Here is a 24,082-nt window from a genome sequence, read left to right on the forward strand (position 1 = left end):
GAGCTCGTTAGCCCTGTAAGGCAATCCATCTACGTCCTGAGGACCTCGCTGCCACCGTCCAAGCTCGCTTGGCCCCGGCAGATGAACCTCAGGATTAAAGGGTGGGCTCAGTTCCGCGCACACTGTGTCTCACCTAAAAAATCCAATGCGCAGGCTGGAAGGTGGAAAGACCTTCCCTGGTTCTTCGTTCGCGAAGACTGGCCATTACTTAGATGAGGTTCTGTGAAGTACTTAAGAGAAGGTAGTTTTAGATGAGGGAGGTGAGGGAAGAAAGCTATAACTGAGAATCAGTACAGTAGTCCTGCAAACTAAATTACTTGCCAAAGCAGGACACTGAGTGTAAGATGTCTTAACTGCATTCTGTAGCCAGAGATCAGGAGGGATGAGTCAGACTGTAACTTTCTCTGAAAATCCTTCTACTCTATGTTTCTGTAAGTTGCATGTTATTTTTTAAGGTAGGTAGGAATAAAACTGCTTCTTTAACAAAGGTAAAAAAGCTCCATGATGGAATGGAGAGGCCAGCTGCTTCTAAAGGGCAAGGAAGCTGGAAGATGAGGAAGGCAGCACCTGTGCAGGGAGTCCTGGTGAGGGTGCTCTGGGCCATAACTGCACTCAGGGAACTGGTAAACCCAAAAATAGGACCTACATATGTCTCTTCATTTAAACATAATTTTAATCACAGATGAAAACCAGCAAACATATTGTTCCAAGTCACTGCAAATTCTTTCAGACAACTAGAAAAAGAGACCTCAAAGGTGGGTTTTTTTTGGTTTTTTGTTTGTTTGCTTGTGTTTTTTTTATCAATATGATCTAAAAAACTAAGTTCAGAAGAACATGCAGTGAAATGAGCTGCCAAAACAGAAAGTCAGCACAGCTTTTGGCCCAGGCCTAACTGTGGTGTTCCCTAGGAGTCCACGTTTGCGCCACAGGCCACACAGATGCACCTTTGCATCCTGGTACACCACTAGAATGGCGGGGCACCTGTCATAAACCTGGGTCAAATTATGGCCTTGCTATGTCTGCCTATGAAGGGTTTATTACACCCATGTTATAATTATAAGAACGATACCAGCAATACTACTAATAAAAATGTAGTTAAGGCCAATCTTCATTTTACCTATCATGACTCCAACAACTTTGCTAGAGCATTACGTTTTGCTAATACACAGCAGAAATTCATCTGTTTTCCACACAGTGATGCCATTAACATTTAATCCTTTCTCTTTTCCTATTTTGTATTCTATCACTGAAAATGTTTTTTCTGTGGTGAAGAAGAATGTAAATTTTGAAGTAGGAGCAGCAAGTAAATTAAAACATGGAAAGTTTTATGAATTAAATATGAAACTGGCTAATGCAATCAGTTCTGTACTATTTACATTATTTATTTTATTAAATTAATTTGACTGTAGCTCAGTTTCCAGGGTGGTAAGGTTTTCATATCAAAGACACAGTAGGACACTGTATGAGAAATGGAAAAGAAGCTGATGGTTTTGTAGCTGAGCAGAGAGCATCTGGGATCTGACAAAGGAGATCCCAAATCTCCTTCACTTGGGGTTTGGGGATGTACACATTTTGGAAATTTTGGCTACTTTGATAAACAGGATGATAGCTTACAGCACTGACATTTAATCTGTGAGCACTGAGCTACAATATTAACACCTAAAAGAAGAGGAGGAGCAATTACACTTTCTCATGTCATGACTTAGGTCTTTCTGTGAACTAAGACATGACTGCAGTGGTCACATAGCATTTCCATTTTCAAATCTCCTTTTGATGTATTATCCCCAAGGGATATTGTAACAGATGGCTGTTCAACAAACATGTAGTCTTTCAACCCATGCACCTTTATGCCCAGCTACACTTCAGAAACCAGTAAGGGAAACTGGAAAAAATTCCTCTCAGTCCTACATCAGCAAAGCTTGTAAAATTCTGCTCCTGAAGTACAACAAATCCCCTTTTAATTATTTTTAAAGCATTCTACTCATTATATACTCACCACTTTTTCAAGATTATCTTGCAGATGATATTTTTCTGTACTTTGGAGACTGGCTGTTTATAAAAAAGCTACTTATACAATTAATCTGCTTATTATCCATCCAACCATCCATCTGTGCTTCTCCTCCAAATATAAACTTTTCAAAATGTATTATACAGAAAATATTAAAGTCCCATTTCCTGTTAAATAATTGTTCCTAATATGTTCTTCATATTTCTCATGAGGACTAATGGAACTATCACAGCATTTCTCCTTCCCATCAGAGAGGTCAGCTTCTTTAGGCAATTTTCAAGGAATTGTAGTCAGAATAAAAGGTTTTCCAGCACAAAAAAGACTGGCACATAAATATTTAAAAAAGGTCCACTGTGAGGAACAGAAGTTAAAGAATGGATTGCCACAAGTTAGTACATTTTTAATGAGTGATATTTATGAATTTATTTATGGATATTTTGATAATTTTATCCCAATATACAAAATTTTATTTCTTTTATGATCAACTACACAGAAATTTTCTTGAAGGGGATAATTACTTCCTTTATATTTTCAAAATACATAGTACAGCAATGACACAAATATATGTTGCTCAATTTGACAGACTTAAAAGTGGGTAGATAAAGAGCTAGCTGTAAGATGTTTGTAAAGCATGAAGACAGCATCACACTAAAACTATTTCAGATTTTCTTGAAAACATGGCTTGAAAGCTGTCTAAAAAATCACAAACTTTTTTATTAGATGGCAGCATCCCCAGTAGGGGAGGGTGCTAAAGGAGCCAGGAGATGATCATCTGGTTTCTGCTGCTGGGAACTTCAGTGAAATTCATATGGAGAATTCGTGAGGATCTCTGCCTTGTACAAACACCCACCATCATTGAATTTTATACTTACAATCCTTCTTTTGTAATAATATCATCTGTAATTGCTTGTTTGTATATCATCTATGTACTTTTAAAATAATGCCTTATAAATAATAGAAATAATTATTCAGAAAAAAAAAAAAAAGCGCCCATGTCTCAGATTAGAACATTCCTCCAAAATGGCAGCTAAAACCAAGGAGGAGTCCCTCAGCTGATGGCTGAGAATATGAAAATTATCAAACCTGAGATCAAAGGACATCTTTTAAAAGGTTTGCCCTTCAAAGAGAAAAGGGGAAGCTGTCAGCTACAACTGAAAAGCAGAGGCTGGACAAAAGTATCTGCATACACTAGAGAATTGAAAAGCACTTAAAAATTACTGAGAAGTCCTAAGCACAGTTAGGGCTGGATTAATGCACGTGTCTTCATTTTGGCTGCTGTAGCACAGTGAAAACTGAAAAATTGTTTCTAGTGAATGGCAGTATGACTACCAAAGGTGCAAACAGTGGACATCAGACATAGAAGATACCCAAGTGATGCTATGCAGAACTAAATGAGAGCAAAGGACTGCAAATAAGCAACCTGCTGAATACACAAGGAAGATGAATGCCAAAATCAAAAAAAAAAAAAAAGACAAGCATGATGGAATCCCTCTTTTGGGAGCAGGATAAGGAAGGAAGATCAAATATTATCAAATTGCATGTAAGGAAAATTGCATGGAGAAAATATAATTTAGACTAGACTAGACTAGACTAGACTAGATTAGACTAGACTAGACTAGACTAGACTAGACTAGACTAGAATATTTCTTTGGAAGGGACATACAACAATCATCAAGTTAAACTCCCTGATTACTTCAGGGCTGACCAAAAGTTAAAGCATGTTATTAAGAAGATTCTCCTAATGCCTTTTAAATACTGTCAGATGTAACCCCCAAGTAGCAAAAAACCATCAAGCAAAGGAGGAAAGATGAAGAAGGAAGACAAGTCCACTAAATAAGCATCAGTATAAACACTAGCACTTTTGTATACTTATTGCTGAGGGCTAATATCCGTAAAATGAACTTCATTAGCAGGAAGTGTGCTGTTAATGAATGCATTTAATTACATTTTCATGTAAAGTTTAAAACTGGTCCCATGTGTCAGTCTTAAAAATACATCACAGAAATATCCTATTCCCTGAAAAATACAACCTACATACCTATATTTGAATCTGGACACATATTCATCTTCACCAGTTCTTTACATCAAATGTTGCGTACAAGCTTACCTTACTGAAAGACTTGATATTTTTTGAATATAAACATATAACTCAAACTATTCAAAACACTGTAAAACTCACAATCTAGGATATGACACCTTCCTTGCCGTTTAATTTTTATGCAGCAGGAGTGGTAGCAGTAAGATTCGATCACTGAAACACAAAATTTTCCTTTATGACAAAAGTAACCTTTTGGAATAGACACCTCAAAGTTAAACCATATAAACCAAGACCATTGTCCACATGCTTGAATACCTAGAGCTTGGGGCAAGGACCACTTTCTTTGGAAGCATATTCCAGCAACTGACCATCCTTCTGGTGAAGAGCCATTTTCTAATACCAAGTATGAAATTAACCTGATGCAGCTTTAAGCCGTTCCCTCACATCCATTATTTGTGTAAGAAGAGGAATGTTTAGAAGTTTGCTAAACATAATGGAGATGATTGAAAGGGATATTTTTCCTTTACAACCTTATCATATTGAAAGGTGAAAGGAAATCTAGACAAAACTGATTATCTGTAAACTTTTGCAAATTTGAGTTTGGACAAATCTCAAAAAATTTTTCAAAGGTATTCACACACAGTCCTAAGATAAAATGTCTTTTCTATCAAAACATTCTTATTCTGATATTTATAGCTAACTAGACGTAAATTAACAATACTGCAATAAAATTTAAAACACTGGTATGAGATAATTCTTCTAAAATTTTTACAATACAAACAAAAAGAAAAAGTTGGAAATTTGATATTTTACTAAAGTGCTTTAACTACATATCTTCCAAAAAAAGATTTTTTTACAAAGCTTCCTAATATTTTTACCAAGCAACATTGCCTCTCTTATTTTCATTCTCCTAGGAAACATACTTTTTAATTCTAAACTGAATTTCAATAGAAAACATTTTCCAATATATGCAAATCCTGCATAATCATACTGTGCATTGTTAAATACTGTTTCAGTGGATCTTGTAAAACTGCAGCACTGACAGCATAAACTTCTTCTATACTACTTCTATAAATAAATCTCTGGAAAAGGCAAAATATTCTTTTTTTATTGCAGGAAATATGGAAGTGTATTAAACTCCTGAACTGAGATTTGGGTTTAAGAAAATGCTAAGTGCCTACTTTCACTATCAGCTAAGATAAAGGTTTAGTATGAATCATGTGCACTTTAAACAGTACTGACAAGAACAATGTATTATTAAGCATTGAACTCTGCCATGGCAAATAATATTTATCTGACAAAATATAACGAGTGAGTGACATTTTCTATATTAATGTCATGTTTCATCATTCTAGAAAATATATTTTCTTAATTCCTACAGAGTGCCCAAGGTGTTCAAAGCTTTAGCAGATGTATGAACATACACTCTCTGTTCTGAGCATCTCACTGACTGACTCACATTGCAGAATAAAATACTGGGGGAGTCAAATGCAAGTGATAGAATAAAGGGGAAATTAAAAAGCAGTATAAATATCTGTAATGTAGAGTCATGATTTAAAGCCAAAAAAAAAAAAAAAAAGATTCTTCCATCAGAATATAGTGGAATAAACTGAAAATCATAGACAGTATTTGAAAGTTAGTCCACAAGCCCCTTTGCAGACTTCTTACAACCCAAAGTGAATTCCTAATCTCAAGGTCTGAGAACTGCTACTTTGATTAGGAAGAATAAGAAGTGTTCCTCAAGAGACGGATAACTGTGTTGCCTTTCTTTCTGTGGTTAAAGATACATGACTAAAAACTGTCTATGCTTCCATTTCAGCAATGCATGAAGTTCATTGTAAAAAAGAAATGCATTTTCTTTTGTTACTGGAAAAAAAAGGAAGGGAGAAAAAAATGAAGGAAAGGAAACAAAACATGGGAGAGAAAAGTAAAAAGTGGATTAGTTGGTTTTTTAATAAATGCAGATCTCCAGAGTGAATCAGGTTCAAAGTTCACCACACTTCAGTAAATGTCATTATTTTCTTTGGAAGATTCATGAATGGAAAGAATCATATATGCATCATCACTGAACGTTAGACCCTTTATTAAGTGTCTTTTTACAATTACAGATTTAAATGCACACCTTACCTTACCCTTCCATTATTTATAATATCTTTTTGCACAGTATTTTTTTAAATAGAATATTTTGAGCTTTTGGTAAGACCTTCTCAAGCATTTTTAGTTTATCAATATTTCCCCCCCTACTATGAGAATAGCATGTACACATTTCAGATGCACTGCTGACCACAGTGCTTGCCTTGGGACAGTCTATTAGCCTGCACTTGAAAGCGAACACTAGGAATTTGACAAATATGTCAAAACAACCAAGAGTGAAATCATTATATATGTGTGTGTGTGTATATATATATGTCCATATATATACTGCAAGATTAATGTGGAGGAAAGGTGCGAATTTGACAGTTGTCAAGTTTCAGTTTCACAGTAATGTAAAGAACACACATTAGCAATGCCAAATCTATATGGAGTTTATAGAGAGTTTATGCTCTCTGAAGCATATGGGAATTGCTACATTTAGTAATGAAAAATAATTCAATATCCGCAGTGCTTTGCTTCTATGTCTTCTCTGCAGAAATGGCTAAGAGCACAACATGATGCTAGTTTTATATTTTTGGTGATCCTGAAAGTTTTATATGAACTCAGTTCACAGAGCAGGGATCCTTTAAACAAGAAAATATCTTCAGCATGAAACATCTTGCAATCATATAATCTTTTACATCTTTTATATATGAGGAAAATGTTTTAAAACATGCTATGCCTGTCACATAGTTTTTGATGGTTTTGTCAGTTTGCTTGTTTTCCCACTGTGAAATCCCTTGCATGCATTTTCACAATCCTTTCAACGTACCTTCTATCATTATACTATCTGAAATGTCTGGCTTTACACTGTTACTAAATATGCAGTCCTGAAGGGCTGCTGCAGCTGACTACTCACACACTGCAGTAGCATTGAACTCAGTCAGGATGTTTTTTCAAGTGCTTTGAAATACCTTGAAGTAGAGAAGGTATTATAGAAAAGCAAACTCTTCTCTATTTTATCCATGTAAACAGAAATCTACAGTGTCTTCTGCTGTGAACTAACAAAGGCTGCTGCATGACAGATGAAATGCCTTTCAGGAGGCCCATCATGAGAGTAAATCCTTTTAAATGTATCTAGGGTTGCTCGGATGATCAGGAAAAAATGTGGCCATGAGTATTCATACAGTTTATTTTCAAAATAAAAAAAAAAAGAAAGTTAAGATGAGTAAGACATCTAACTAGATGAAATATATCCTGAAAGATATTTTTGTACTTAACACCAAAAAATTCTGTAAGCCTTACCTCAGTCTGTGATTAAGTGTGAAGAAGTGTATACTGGTAGGACTGCATTAGGAGCAAAAGTGTAACAAAAATACATAATCAAACTGAGAACAAAATCATAAAAGATTTTGTTTAATAATGACAAATCAAGATGTTAAAATTAAAAAGAAAAAAAAAAAAGGGAAAAAAAAATAAAAGCATTTATCCAAGGAGGCTTTCTATGAGTTTTATCCAGGTAGCCTAATAAAAGTTGTTACTATTAGCAATTGTTTTTCCCCTTTATATAACTGGATTAGTAGTGCCACACTGACTGTATTTCTAGTTAATTACCCAGAATCCCAAGAGACTTTTTGGTTTACTATTTTGTGCTTCAAATGGTACCTATCATCAACTATATCAACTGCAAAAGTATTTGCAATTTGCTGTCTGTTTTCGTTTTTAGCTGTGAATTATAATGAACAGTTCAGAAACTACAAACGCTTGTCACATACATAACTGAAAGGAAAGTATGCCACTTGTGGTCTGCAATCCTTTTTTTTTCTGTAAAAACTTGAGATTGATAATGAGTTTTAGAATAAACCTTAGTTACTGGGTGATGTTCCTCACTGGCAAAGTGCTACCTCCGACTGGCAGTCTGAAGGACAGGTTCTTACTATACAAAGGAAAAGATTATCTCTTCATCTATATATACAGCATTTCTGTGCCACAAATCAACATCAGAATGACAGAAGAAATCTTTAAATACGAAACAGGAACAAGATTCTTCTGGTGCATGATTGTGTGACAATGATATGATCTCTTTCTCTACAGACTCTGCCAACCCTGGGCAGATGGAGCGTGGCAGGGGCTGGAGGAAGGCACGGCAGGAAGAGCTGTGTGCCATCCCTCACTGGGGACAGTCTGTGGTGCCATAAGTCTGCAGCACAGCATTAGTAGGAAAAGCCTGCTGGGGGCTGGAGTCCTGACCTCACTAACTTCTGGCAAAACTCCCAGAGAGTTTTCTTAAGTTTTTAATACTTTAACATATAGGTCTACAAACCAGGCACAAATAGACTCATTCTAGCTTACAAAATGTTTGTTGTTTGTGTTGTTGTTTTGTTTTTTTTTTTTATTTCCCCTGACTTGAGTAGTAAAGCTATTGCAAATGTCCCAAACCTTAATAGAGGTATATATCTATTTTTAAAAGTGGAATGTATTTTTGTATCTACATAGGAAAGAAAAAATAATGCAAAATTCCCAAAAGATTGTTTAATGATACTAGTACACTGTCACTGAAAGCCCACTTAATACTGGAGCTTAATTTGCACTTTTATTGAAATTTAAAGATAATGAAAACATAAGGTATCTTTTATCCTGTTCCAAATTTATTGGGAAACAAATGTTGAGTTTTCCTTTCATTACAGAAAGCAATGAAATCTACACCTATCTGTCATTAATGAATCACTTATTCTATGAAAAGTTAAAATTAGTCTCCAGAAAGCTGGAATCATTCCATTTTAAAGATTTTTTTTTTTTATTTCAAAACCTATAAGAAGCATCCCTCTATTTTTTTTCCATAGGAAACTGACAGATTTAGTCCCTTAAGAATCTCATTTAAAAATACATGCATTTAAATGTTTTTAGGATTTTCTTTAGAGAGCTAAGAATAAAGGCTTTTAAGTAGAATTCTGAAAGAAGAATAAACTTAATGTTTTTATTCCCAAGATAACTGAATCTTTCTCAGATATCACTGGTATCTGCTACTATCTCTAGCTATGGTAAACAGAACTATTTCTCCCTAGTTTTCTATTCAGAAAAAAGTACCTATCTGTTGTGACAAGGAAAAAGCCTCTTAAGAATAACCAAACCTCATTTTTATCCAATGTATCAATGCTTTGTTGAGCATAAAGGTGTAATACTATTGCTAGATTTGTATCATTACAGCAGACTATCAAGAGGACAAGATCATAATGATCAATAATGAAACGTGCTACAGAAGGTGGCATATTATTGTCCTGTTGCAAAAAAGGGATCTAATTTGAAATACAGATTTATACAGTTGTTTAGTTCATTCATTTGAAATAGATATTTATCACTGAGTTGGAAGAATTTGTTCACTGGGGTTTTTAGGCCAAGTGTGCTCATTCTTTAATTATACATAATAAATCAAGTCAGATTTTCAATAGATCAATCACTCGCTTTAAATCTTGGATTCTGAAAAAAATCATATTGTGCTCTGACCTCAGATATTTTGACAAGAAAGGTAAAACTTCAGATTTGAAATATTAGAAGAAACTGTATTTATATGTTTCTGACCTTACAAACAAAAGATACATTCTAACTGGACCTACCTGGAGGTAACACCACTAAATGAGTATTTTCTATTTGTTTAACAATTACTTTATAACATATCATCTGTCTAGCCTACCTCAGCTTTTCTATTTCTGTAGAACTTATCACTGGAAAATCTTCAAAGTTCCATTTTTAAAAATTATTTTTTTGTATATTTTAAATATTTTCATCTTCAAAATCTCTTTGCAAACCTCACCGAATAAGTTAAGTTGATGCACTCTTTTTCTGTGTAACCCTAGGAATACAGTAGATTTCTTCAGTGTAGCAAGAAACACATATTTAAGTTGGTAGGGTAAAAGCTAGCTCTAGAAGTTAATATTGGCTTCACAGGGTTTGCCTCTCTGTTATAATTTCAAAGCTCCAGTGGGCTGCTCAGGACAGAGCTCTTTTTGATGGACAAAACCCTAATAACTCGAGACATCCTAACAGAGGTAAAACTAAGGTTACTATGCTGTTCTACTTCAGGTACTGTGATCTTCACCAAAAAAAATTTTGCAAGTCAGGGAGAATGTGAAGGCTCAGCTGGCACTTGAGAATTTTTCTTCTCTGTGAAGTCTGCAGTTTTTTTCTATATATAAGCAAACTATTGCAATGTGGTGAAGAACTAAGATTTCACACACTTAAAGACAAGTGATAAACTGAAATGACATGGTTGTGTTGCTAGTTTATTGCTGAAGTAATCCAAATACCTTTTTAGTTTTTGTTACTGTCAAATTAATTTGTGTAAAATGTGTCAGGAGAGAACTCTGAAAGCAAACCAGGGAAGGTAGATATCCCATTATAATTTTCTTCTTTTTGAGTGCATGACTTACATCCCCCTGCTGTACTTCCTGAAACTGCAAACTGAAACACAGATGTGAAAGAAGGTCCTCCATACAAACCACACTGCATGTAAATGCAAATAGAAATGATCAGGAGAGTATCTTTATTATTTTCTTTTCTAATTATATAGTCCAAATATGAGATGACTGCTACAACAGAAATGCAAGGTTTGCTTCTACTATTATGTGAGATGCTATGAGGGACTGGAAAACAGTTATTAAAGTTATTACTGGCTTGAAACAACCTGGGGGGGTGGTACACGGTGGGAGGACAGATCCAGTTCAGCCTGGGTAGGGGCGGCCGCAGGAGTCCAGAGCAAATAAAAATAGCACCACGCAGCCTCCATGTGCTTGCAGCCCTACTGTTCTTGGACTTCTGGTATCTGGATTTACACTAGATCTAAGGCAGTAGCTGTAATCGTTTCCCTCTCTGAAGAAATGGTAAATATGGGGCTTTAAATTAATGCAGTAGGGCAAAAGATTTTGGAAATCTTGCTGGAATATTAAAGAGATTAGGAGTACAAGGATCCTAGCTCTGAGTAGACCTCAAGCATCACAGCCATATGGCTGCTTTAGAGTTAGGTTTGCTTCCGGTTAGAGAAATACAAACGTTTCTACCTTATGTACTAAAGTCCATTTCTTGAACCAGTTTCCACTGTACAAACATACCTGGTTTGCACTGGTATGAGTACAACTAATGGGGCTAATAGTGTTCCTGACTTCAACACCAGCAGCAGTTCCAATCGCTCAGTAGTATAAGGAAAGAATAACTGTAGATTTTAAACAAATGCATTTACCACTGCTGCTTCTTGAAATTGATATACTGTAACATCAGAAAAATACTTATGAAAAATTTACAGGAAAAATTCTCTCAGAGAAGCTAACAGTAGATGGTAATATAGAAAGATGTAAGACAGTGCTGAATGGGACACAAAGTGAATAAAAGAAATTTCTTCCTAACTCATGTCATTAAATGTAAGCATGAAGACTGTGCTCTTCGTTAGCATTTTTTGTCTTGCTCAGTCTAAATATTTGCACTTAACAGTTAATTGCTATGTAATACTATTAAACTCTTTAATTGAAAATACAATGTATGCTTTGAAAATTGATGTGAACAAGAACCCACTCTGACATTGCAAACATTTTAATAACTGGGAAGATTAGACTTACTCTCTACATGGCTCCATTCACTAACTATAATCAGATCTTATATTAACTAAGAAATGTTTTGAGTTGTTACCTTATGCTTTCATTGATACAAGTAAATATGTGAGGGCCTAAAAAATTAATCTGATAATACATAACAGCTGAAAATGCATACACCTCAACAGCATATTTGAGTCCAGATCTCATGAATATGAAGCATTTTCCCAAGTCCTGTGACACTTACCAGAAAACAATACATATCCAAGTGAATACAGAATACTGAACTCGCCAAAGGGGAGTGTTATATCTCTTTGCAGCTTGAGGATACAGAGAAGACAGCAGCTGCAGCAATATCAGGAACCTTTGGGGGATCATGAGCATGCACTCCAAAGTGCACGCTCATATTTTGTACTAGTCAGTCTGGAAGAGTAACACAGGTATTTCCAGCTTATCCTATGTGTGGAAACCTACGTTAGCAACATTCTGAAGAACAAATTTCAATTAGCGTCTCATGATTGTGACAGAATTATAAAAGTCTTTCAAAAAAAAAAAAAAAAAAAAAAAAAAAAAAAAAAAAAAAAAAAAAAAAAAAAAAAAAAAAAAAAAAAAAAAAAAAAAAAAAAAGGATCCTGGAATGCCTCCATCTCATCACTAAAATTGTAAAAAACATCATCTGGTGTGCTCTTTCTACCTGCCAAAACCCCAAGATGTGAAGGTAGTAACTGCAATAGGTGGAGCCATAACCTGCCAAGGAGCAGTCATGGAGAATTTTGTAGGTAGTTACTTCTTCTGATCCCTCTCCTTTTTCAGTGTATTACACCTTGTTTTGGTCATAGGCTTCCCCTGGCTTTCATTAGATATTGCATGTATATGGCCAAAATTCAGTGTTGGATACCAGTTTCACATCTGTTATAGAGTAGTGTAGAGTCTGTTATTTTGGCATTTAAATTATACAAATACTGGTTTTTAAAAAGTTGCAAAATAAACCTGATTTATAATTTACACAATATGAAAATATGTGAATATGATTGTGCATAATACAGAATTTAAAATATTGAACTGCTAGAAAGATAGGATTTTTTAATGTTTTGTTATTTCTTTTTTGTATTTTTAGTGGAAGGAAGCTGAGCTTTTGGTTTCAAATTTCTGATAGGCTAAACCACAAAAAAACTGAGTCCTGCTAATCGGATCCAGAAGTAAAATTGGGAAGGTTTGTTGCTCTTCGCTTTCCTAACTCGGTTGTGTACCAAGTTAAGCCATATTCTACAAATAATAACTCTGTCAAAATTGACTAAAGTTTTTAATAAGCTATAACAATCTGCAATATTGCATAGGTACCACTCCACATACATCAATCCAATTGCTGTAAAACAGTTGTTGTGGGGACCATTTTCTGTGCTGTTAAGAAACACAATGGAGTGACTCTTTCAGCAAATACCTCCTTTTACCATCACAGAATACTTAAAGATTTTTTTTGTTATTACTTTGACTGATGCTGCAAATATTTTTGTTATTAAAATTCCATTACTTCCACCAGAAGTGGTAGTATTATTTTGTGGAATAGTAGATTTCTCTTTCCTTTCTTTCTTCCTCATTCTTTCTGATTATTTATCACTTATTGATCCATGCTGTAAAGTGCAAATGGTTCATCATTTTCAAATTGATATCTTCCGTAGGAGAAAAAATCAGATCTTATTAGCACATCATGTTAACTACTACCTTGGTTTCCTTCTTACCTTATTTCAACAAATGATATCTCACAAATATCAGGCTTAGAAATGAACATCTAAATCTTGTAATCTGGTCTCTCAGCTTCAAGAAGATATATTGCATAAGCTCTAATACACACATATTTCAGAACAGCATTCATTAAAATCACATTGGGATAGATGTCCTGGGGGAAAGATGCAATTTTGCAATTAAAAAATGTGATATGATTTACAGATCTGGCAGCTTGCAGGCATTGTTATATACCAAGGTTTACAATCAAAGGATTACATGGAACTTGTCCTCACAACCAGAGAAAGCTATAGGTCACCTGATGGGAGTTTTCTATTCTGCATCAAATGCAATTGAACGTATTTTCAATAATTCCACCAGGACATACATTATAGCTGCATAAATGGTGCATGAGTGGAAAAGGAAGCAGAGGAAGTACCATGGAGTTATTGCTGTTTCACGCTGCTACTAATACAAATTTTCCTATTATACACAACTCTTTTCTAAATCTCAAAGTTGACAAGAGGAGAATTAAAACTGTGCTGGTTCCTGAATCTGACATTGACTCACAGTAGCTCTTAATTGAAACCTACATAAAATTTAAAACCCTAATAAAAGCTAATCTGCAGTGCCCAAATCCTCAGATCAAGTAAATTAAAATAACTATATCCAACTTTAATTAAGTAACATTATCTCAATTAGCAATCAAGGGAAGAGGAATATATTTTATGATTTGTTTTGCAAACATATTTATTCCTCTGTTAGTAGGCATTATTCCTCTCACCAAATGTAACATTCTATGGGAATTACCTTTCAAGAATTATTCTTACTTGTCTCTCCTGCAGTGAGAGGGAGAACAAATAACTTTAAAATTCTGCTATCAATCTGAAAGTTTCTCTGGCAAGACCATGATTATGTTCATTGGATAACTATCTCTATACTTTTATAGTTAGAATTCTTTTTAAAAAAGAAATAATTGTCAATTATGGTTATATTTTTTTTAAAAACCTTTACAGTTTGGAAAATGCTTTGATGGTTTGGGTAACAATTAGGAATTTAATTATTTAATAGCAAAAGTTCTGACTATTAAAAAATTTAATATATTACTGAAATAGCTGTCATCACCAAAATCAGAAAAATTTTTCAGTTTAAACTGGGGTGCTTTATTCATTAAGTCTTTCGAAATAAGGGAAAAAGAAACAACATAAACAAAAGAAGCAGTCTGAATCATGCATCCCTTGAATTTATTGAGAAGAACTTGTAGACATAAAACTATATAGAGAAAGATGTTTGTGAGAACAGGATCCTAGTGATCTAGCTCAAATTAAAGGAAAGTTTTTCTTCTCTGTTCAGGCTGAATCTTAAACTTGGCCAAGTCAGGAAAATTCATACTACCTAGAATATTTTCAAAACTACTCCTTTTAGAACAGAGGGAATACAAATAAAGATTTGCAAAAAACATTTGCACAATCTGAAATGCAATCTGATGCCCTTGATAATCCTCTGAGGGACTGTAGCAATAGAAAAGTATTACCATAGAAAATAAAACTACCATTTTCCTACTCTTGATAAATGTGGTTCCATTGGTGTTAACACATAACTTTTGTTTGTTTACTGCCCTGTACAGTCCTAAATAGAACAGTTTACTGATGAAATAAAAATTTTCTTATACGTACAGAAACTTATAGGTAGGGAAGGACATCTGGAGGTCTTCTTGTGCAACCTCCTACTCAGAGCAGGGCCATCTTAGGTTGCTTAGGGTTTTGTCTAGTCAGATTTTTTACTATCTCCAAGAATGGAGATCTTCCAGACTTTCTCAGTAATCAAGGCATATTTTCCTTCACAATGAAAATACATAAATTGAAATACTCCAATATCTATGCAGAATTTCCATTGCTGTGCCTGTTGTCTCTTGTCCTACAACTCTGCATCTCTGAGAAGAGTCTGGCCCTGTCAGTTAGTTGTGAGCTCTCCATGATTTGAATGCAGAGATGTTCAAATTAATTAAAAATGATTGCATGAATCTGACAGCTCTCTGATCTCATGTAGTCTTTTGTTAAATTGATCTAACACTGTTTCCACATTTTTTCCTAGTTTATTTCAATATTAATGATGTCAAAAACAGGTATAGATTGCTTAGACTACCATTCTTTCCAATGTGGTTGAAAAATTCTTTAAAGGTACTTGCATTCAGAAATACTAAATATTTGCATTATTAATTCATTGTGCTTGAATATATTACTTAGGACCAGTTCCATGCAGAATGGAATGAAGCTTTATCAATGCTAGATAGGTTACACTCACAAGTACAGTAACAGAGAAAATATCTAGAATGCCTTAAATGTTTAATATTTGGCATAACTAAGACAAAAAGCTAACTTTCCATTGCCAAGAAATAGAGTAGCCTTAATTGAGAGCTTTTAGTCACATGGTGATATCCAGGCTGCTTTAAAGATTAACTTTAATGCATTGGTTTAGACCAGAGTCAGGCTAAATATTTTACTTTTCAAAATAATTAGGAAAGCTATAGGGGACTTTTTATTTCCTATACTGCAAATTCAGTTAGTCAGGATAATTTAATGGACAGTCAGGTCACACAATCTTATTATCAAGACTCCCCTTCAGCAACTCCTGGAGTGAATTGTCATTCTCCATAGAAAAGCCACCATCCCAATTTGCATCTCACATATAATATTCTCTCAAAAGGGACAAGCATATTTACCCTTCGAGGTTTATTTATCATCAGTCATAACACATAATGTCCTATCCATTTTATTCATCACAGATTTTTACAAGTTCAAGCTGTGCATGCATGCTATTTACTACTGGTAACTTCATGCTCCATATGCAAAGTCTTTTTTCTGATTGTAAACAATTTTACCTATTTTATTTTTGCCGGTGGCCAGAGATAAATATTATGGAACGGCATTGAGTGCATATTTGCATTACACATCCTGTTTAAACACAGTTTCATTTCTTCTTCAATACCCAAGAGTAGAAATGTCTCTGATTCCACAGGAGTCATACTACTCTCTAAGACTACATATATACAGGGGAGTGAAGGTGCAAGTACTGGTGGAAGCAGTAGCAAATTATTGCAGACAAGTCCCAAGCAGGTCATTCCAAGCCTTCACTGATTACTTTGTCATCACCATTTTCCTGACCTACACTACCTTTATGAGTGTAAGGACAAATAAGTGTTTTCTTGCTAAAATCACACTTTTTTATTGTCACATTTGACTGTCTCCTCTTGACTTCGGTGTAAACTAAGAAAAATTGGTTTGGTGCTATTGGAACTATTTATCTTAAGCCTCTTCAAAGGGTTGGTTGGAGTATGGGGACACAAACGGGGGCAGTAGTTATATTTGAGGCCTGGCAGAATTCTCTGTGGGAGGTGTGCCCTACCTATATGCCTTAGTGCGCAATTTAACTTGGTGCTTTTCAGCACACTGCTGTGAGTTGTTAAAGTCTTCCCACCTTTTGCCTAGAGGTTGCTCCATTTCAGGGAGATATGTAATTCTTGCACTAGTTTATAGCTCATATATGAAAGCTGATGGCAAAATCATCGCCAAAGTGATGGCAAGATCATCATCAAGATGAGGTGCACTTTTAGGACATGTTGCATTCTTTGTTCTTTTTTTGAGAACCGCAAAAAGAGATCCACTTCTTCCTGCAACTTTCCTCTGAACCTCCCTTAGAAGACAACAGAGTATATGAAGCAGAGCTACTCTCTCATAGTTCAAATGTCTCCTTTACCAGCAGTCAGCACTGCACTTAACTAGAAGTATCATATTTCAGTTTAAATTAGTGCCTAATGAACTATTCATATTTTCTAGTTTTTACTACTGCAACTAGTATTCACTAACAGTAGTTACAGAGAGAAATACTAGATTGGTCTAAAAAAATTAATTATAAGAAGCCACATTCTACTACTATTATTAATTGAATTTGCTCATTGAGAGTTAAAAGTTAAACAATTTCTATCTTATAGCTGAAAGAGAGCCTTTGAAAAGCAAATTAAAATAACCAAGAAATCCAGCATACTCAGTAATTTTGATTGTCATCCTACTTTATAGAGTTTTGTAGCCACAGTCTACAGGTTTGTGGTGCTGAAAGTAAACATAGTTAAACAGACAGGAAAGTTTTTCAGATATTTTATTACATGAATTTACAGTACAGAATTGCTTATATGGACAATCATAAAAACAGCCTCTACAATAATGCTGGCTACAAGCAACTTACTATTTGAGGCTCATGAATATAAGAGTTATGTAAACAAAAAAGCTAGGCTCAGGTTCAGCAGGATTATTTCAAGAGTAAACACATTAAAAATAGACATATTTAGTAAAAGGACATGATAGGGACCCAGTTGAGCCAAAAATATGTTTTTGACAAGGTACTCAACCTACCTGTGTTCCTCAGAAAGATAAGGAGGAAAATAGTCTTTTTTGCCCTTAAACTGGATTGTGAAGCTTAACTCTTAAAGAGCCTTATTTGAAGCCATTAAAGCAAATAGAAATTTCTCGTTGACTTTAATGAGCTTTTGTTCAGGTCTCTTACAAGTCAGCCCAAGCACTGCCTTTGACTTCAAGCCCTAGTTTTATAAAGCTCATTCATATCCCCAGCTTGAAGGCATTTGGAAACATATGAATGTAGTAATTAGAGTATTATATTTAACAGTGAAATCTCCATAAGATAAAACTGGCATTGTCTTTTTTAAAGTGCTTTTCACTGCATGTGTGTGCATCTGGGAATATATTAGTTACTGTATACAATTTTTAATAACTCCTTCTTAGATACTCTGTTGGTTGCAAAATCATCTCTGCACTCTGCTGGATGATGGCTCAAAACATTTAATCCAAGCAAAGTACAGTTTATAATGCCTTTTCTCCAGAATATTGGACAGAGAATGTAAGTTGCCACTTTACTTTTCTGTTGGTATTATACAGACTCTGCCAGCAAAGACAGTATCTGACATGAAATAAATTTTACCCTCTAAATTTTTTAAGAAATTTGAAGCAGCAGAGTTTAACACTTCACCAATTATTTATAATGCCTCTTGCATTTCTGATCTAAGAAAGCAGAAGTATTGCCATTGTATATATATCTTAATTATATAAATGATTTGTTATCACATTCCTGTAGTATGTCAAGTAAGAAAGGCTAAGCTAATATTATAAAAACATCACTTCATTCAGAATTTAAAAACAGCAACAGTCAATTTAATAGAAATCCCTATTCTAGTCTAGGTAATTGAAAAAAATTCCAGAAGGATGTAATTTTTTTATTCCCTTAAATAATAGCAAAAATATGCAAGTTCTCTGAGCATTTATTGGCTTCTATTCAAAGCAGCTATTTTCAGTATTATGAATGGCTGAAATATTTTCAAACCTGAAACACATCAGCCATAGTGTTATATAACAGTTACCATTCAGTATTACACAAGGCATTTTTTAAAAAAGACAATGTGCAATATCCATGAACTAATTAATTTAGTCCGATACTCTGGAAAGGTAATTGATATTTAAGTTTTGATCACATAGAGAGTTAATAGCATTTCTAATTCAGCACTACCCATAGATGCCCTGTTATTTTTGTAATATCAGTTAAAGTATTAATTTCATTCAAAGACACGAGTAACTGAAAGGAAATGTTAAACCTATACAAATCTTAGTTGAAACATTTTCATTTGATTTACACACTTCAGGAAAATATCTGTCTATTCCTTAAAAATCTAATTTTGGTCCTATAAACTCATGCAATAAAGCAACATGAACTTATGAATTTATGAATTTATTTTTTTATTTATATATTAATTTATTTGAATTTATTTTATGAAATGTTTATGAACTAAATAAAGATAATTTAATCTGCCCAGGTTTTACAGTCTAGAAATATCTCTCCAAAGATGCATCTAATTTAGAAATTGATTGGTATCAGGGCTTTTGCTTTACCAACCTAACCCATTAGGCCATTACACATATTGTTGTTCTTCAAGAGTAAAAATTATTCTAACATCTGTTCTCAGTATGGTTTTCCATAATTTCCTTTTATGCCCCATGTAACTCATTAAGTTCATCTACAAAACATTACTGAGTCTACACTACAAATGTCTATAAATGTCTTTCTACTATAAGACCATATGAAAATTGAAAAAATCATCATAGTAAGTTTTCTGACAAAAGAAAGCATATCTAGTTTTAAAAGTCAGAATTTTGACACAGAAAATGTTTAACCTAATCTCTTAAGTGATCTGTATACTAACGAACTGAGAAAAACATGTCTAAATCTTACTATTGTACTGGCTGTTCCTTATGACTGTTGCAGTCTTCTGAGAGAAAAATTTTTTAAGAATATACCTCCTGAATGGCTTGAAGAGAGTGATTTTAATATTTTAATTCACTTGCGAATTAAAGTGAAAAACTTACTCTTAACTCCAGAGTAAAGAACACAGAAGGCTAGAAAATGTCCCAGTAACCTGAAATCTCACATGTGTAGAATTGAAAAGAACCTAGAGCACAGCATGTCCTTCTAGATACACTTTCCATTTTCTTCCACAGTTGAAAAATTTCTATATTTTATTATTCTAAAGCTAGTTTCCATCCCTGTGATCTCTTATGCCCCTTCAGCCTGCATTCAATGATTGCTGTTCTAATTTAATTTCAGAGGAAAATACCTATTTACAGCTGACTTGCCCACAATGTGTTCATCAAAGCAATATAAAAGTCATTCCTCCTGCACAAAGATAAATCATTCACTGTGAAGAACTGCACTACCAGATCTCAAATGGCACCACTGCTGTAAGAAAAGTGACATACTATCTGATGTTAGCTAACAACTGATAACTAACGTGAGATCAGAGCCTGAGTGGTTTACTAATATTTATAAACAGCTGTGAATTAAGTAAAATCTGAGGGTACTTAGATTTAGCCCAATATGCTATCTTGCATGAAAACTGCATGAGCCTACCTTGAGGATTTTACCTTGTAAGAATTTCTGTGTGAGTTGTTGTAAATCTGAAACCAATGCCCAACTGCTAAAGTTTCTTTATGCCCTGAGTCTACATTGGCAATATACTTGTAAGTAAAAAGAAGGCTAGTGGCTTTATGGCTAAGATTTATCTTGGGAACAAAGAGTGACAGAGAGAAGCCTACTAAGGGAGGAAAGAGATATCTTTACAGGATAGACTGAATTAGATCCTGTAGGAAAAAAACTCCAAAGCTAGATGTTAGAAATCTTAGAAAATAGTAGCAGGAAAATAATAATGAAAGACAGCAAGAAATACAATCAAAAAATAAGTGAGACAAACCAAGAGTGGCATCAATATCACATATTCAAAACCAATTTTGCATTTTTTCCTGAGAATAAATTATTTCAAGTTAATGATTGGGCTAAACTTCCAGAAGCCAGACAAACTCATGAAGTCCTTGTTGTTATTAATTCAATTAGAGTCTGTGGGGTGACTTTATGAAATAGATGTGAAAGGCGTAAGGGTAGAAAAACCCAGCCTTGACAACTTCCCTTTGACAAATGGTGGTTTTTAAAATAACATTAGAAGAATATTCTTTCTTAAAGGCATGTCAAAAACCTATATGTGGAATAGGGCTACAAGGATTTTTATTTCCCCAGCAGAATACACAGCTTATGCAACTATTTCCTGCATTCCACATTAAGTTAAAACAAGAACAAGAATCTACACAAACTGTAACAAAACCAAAACCAAACCAAAACTAGAGGGCAGAGAAAGCATTTATTGTCTTCCTGATGAAGAGATGCACACTTTTACCAGTCAAGAAACAGATTTTGCAGCTTATGTTTTCATTCAATATGAAAATGATCCTATGCAAAGAAAATTCAAATATTTTTCAGGGGGAAGGTTTTGAAATATCTGTCCTATTTTCTATGGACTAATTTACTAGTTAACACTTAGTAAGCACAGTTATGGTTTCCTAATTCTTTATTCCAGCACTGGTGCTAAAGCAAGACCTAGCTCCCAGGAGTGTACCATTCCAAATTACATCAGCTGGCAACATGTCCTCAGGGAGCATCTGTCAGATGCAGGAAACTGGCTCGCTCTCTGGATACTGTTTTAGTAAATCCCTCCAAATTTAAAATCTCCACCACTTCTCTTTCCATGGGGTGAATTAAAAGAAGTCTTTATTCTTTTTATAATAGCTGAGAACAAACTCAATATCCACTGACCAAGATACTTTGTAAAGTCTACTAATTCTCAAAAAAATAATAAAACTACAATCACAATAAATTCACACTTGCTGTGTTTCACAAATGACCCAAGAGACATATAAAGCTTTTTAGTTGCGAAGTATAAAGTGACATACAGAGAATTAACTTACAGGGCCAAAAGCATTGCTGTCAAAGCTGTGTCCATGATGATCCCCTTCTACCCAAATATGACCATGTGGAACTTTCACATACTTCTTTTTGTATCCAATGGTTCTAGAGACAATTGAAAAAGAATTGTTAGTTAAAAAGAAAAAAATTAAATGTTTTGTTGGGAAAATTCCCATATTTGAGTTTGGAATTTGACCTTGCATTCTACTCAACACTTTAAAACAAGCCCCACCAGAATCCTTTATACTTCAGGAGTGATACTCAACTCAAAATACATACAATTTTTTATGAGCTAGTTGCACTATCAGGGCCTGTTTACTACCTTGCTTTGTCAGAAATCATATCACAACAATGGAAGAAGAGACTTTTCAATTAAATATAGTTAAGGGATTATTACTTCTGTAGTAATAAAATTTCGAACTTTCAGATTTTATCTCAGGTAAATACCAGCGAACATCTATTGCAGTCTCATATATTTTATGTGATATTATATGAAGAATGCTTTTCCTGTGGTAGCATTAGGTACTCATCAAAAATACTCTGGTGTATCTGAACAGGCCTCGCATTCAGAGCTTATATTCCTGCAATGATTATGTCCTGGGGGTAGGATTTCTTCAGCTGTAACAAGCTAAACAGGATAAACTTAAAGGAAATCTCTGGGAGAAGGCCAAGTGATGAAAAAAAAATGACACTGATGATTCAAACCATTCTCCACAGAAAATCATACTGCCTCAGCATGTGCCAATATTACAGAAATGACAAACTACAGATGAGTCCTAAAGCTGAGATGCAGAGTATGCAAAATTCCTGTATTTAGTTCCCCAAGTAGCTGTCATTTTCATAAAGCCAGTCTGCCTTCTACCACACACTTTTGCTTTCTTTCAGATGGGACCTGTTATTCTGCAATCATTCATGCAAAGAAGTTGTTCTAGTTTAACCCCAGCTGGCAACTGTCACGCATGCTGAATTATTACCATGCTGAAGCATTTACAGATGGGACTACGAGTAATGATACCTTGTATTTTGTTTAGAATAAACAAGTTTGTCCATAGATAGAAAGAGACTTTTGATCTAGGTTGTTGCCTCCAGCTACTCATGGCTTTTCACTCTCTGGAAGATATACCCTCAGAGCATGAGGCAGAAGGAACTCACTCTAAAGAAAAATCAACTGGAGAGAGAAAATCATCTTTACCAGGAGATGCAGCTGAACTGTGTAACAGCGCTGTTCACAAGGCAAAACAAAAAAATTGCTTTGTGAGGCTTGTTTTGCTTGGGGAGGAGGATGAATATGTTATAAGGACAAGCTAATTAATAACCTGGAGACCATGAAATATTAGATGAATAGGGAATCTTCAAAAGTGAATTTTATTAACTTTCTTTGACTATATTAGTCAAGTAAAAATTAAAATTAGTTGCTTTGCAAGTCACAAAATCTGACCAGTGCTTTTCCAAACAGCTTCTTTTCTGGCAGCTAAAAGTATGAGTATGCCACTACTATATTCTAATGGAATTTCTACTTGAACTTTCATTGGAAGCTGAAAAAATAATAGCGGAGATTTGCAGAAAAAAAGACTGAATTTCATTTTTTTTCCTAGAACAGTTTCATATTACACATTATTCAAGACTAAAGTCCAAAACTATTCATAATAAAAATATAAAACTGTCCTGATTTGGTAATTATATTATTTCCTAAACAGAAAGAGTAGTGCTATTTAATTATACTAAAACCCCAATTTATTACACACATATACTTCCTCTTTTTTTTCTTTTCTTTTTTTTTTTTTTTACCCCCCGAAATATGGTATACTGTTTGGAGAATGAAATTATGTTTTGAGATTCCATGCTTTGTCTCACTGATAGTTTACTTTATAAAGAACCATATATTTTACTAGAGAAATGTTTTAAGATGTAGGTTAAGAGTTGTAGATTAATTCATTAATTGATTAGACACTTCTGAAAATTATTAAACAGATAACTTCCATCAGTGATAAAGGCAAACAATAGCTCAAAAAATATTTCATTTTCTCTTCCATTCATCCTCTTGAATATATAAAATAAAGTTTTGCACCTGTACAGACTTCATGCACAAGACTGTATTTCACTCAGAAAGGTGAAAGGATTTGAATGTTAATTCTGCTGACACGATTACCTCATAAATATCAGGAAAATAACATGGCCAATGCCAGTCAGTGACTCCATCTCAGACCAGAAAAAAATTTCCTACTCACAAATAATCTCCTCTTGTATTACAATTAGGAAATTACTAACAGGACGGGAAAAAAATGGGTCTGCAATAAATAGAATCATAGA

The 24,082-nt window shown here is 34.3% G+C and overlaps 1 protein-coding gene across 1 annotated transcript in view; it reads right to left on the bottom strand.

Moving 5' to 3' along the window:
• The window catches only part of IMMP2L (inner mitochondrial membrane peptidase subunit 2), a 419,265-nt gene that overhangs the window by 66,234 nt on the left and 328,949 nt on the right, over positions 1-24,082 (bottom strand). Inside the window, exon 5 of the mRNA XM_027891847.1 lies at positions 21,775-21,877. Coding sequence (XP_027747648.1) covers positions 21,775-21,877 — 103 coding nt within the window. The remainder of the gene's footprint in view (positions 1-21,774; positions 21,878-24,082) is intronic.

The sequence above is a fragment of the Empidonax traillii genome, unplaced genomic scaffold, assembly GCF_003031625.1.
Source record: "Empidonax traillii isolate 1590-97213 ecotype Southwest subspecies unplaced genomic scaffold, ASM303162v1 scaffold332:size1087224, whole genome shotgun sequence".
Taxonomy (NCBI): Eukaryota; Metazoa; Chordata; class Aves; order Passeriformes; family Tyrannidae; genus Empidonax; species Empidonax traillii.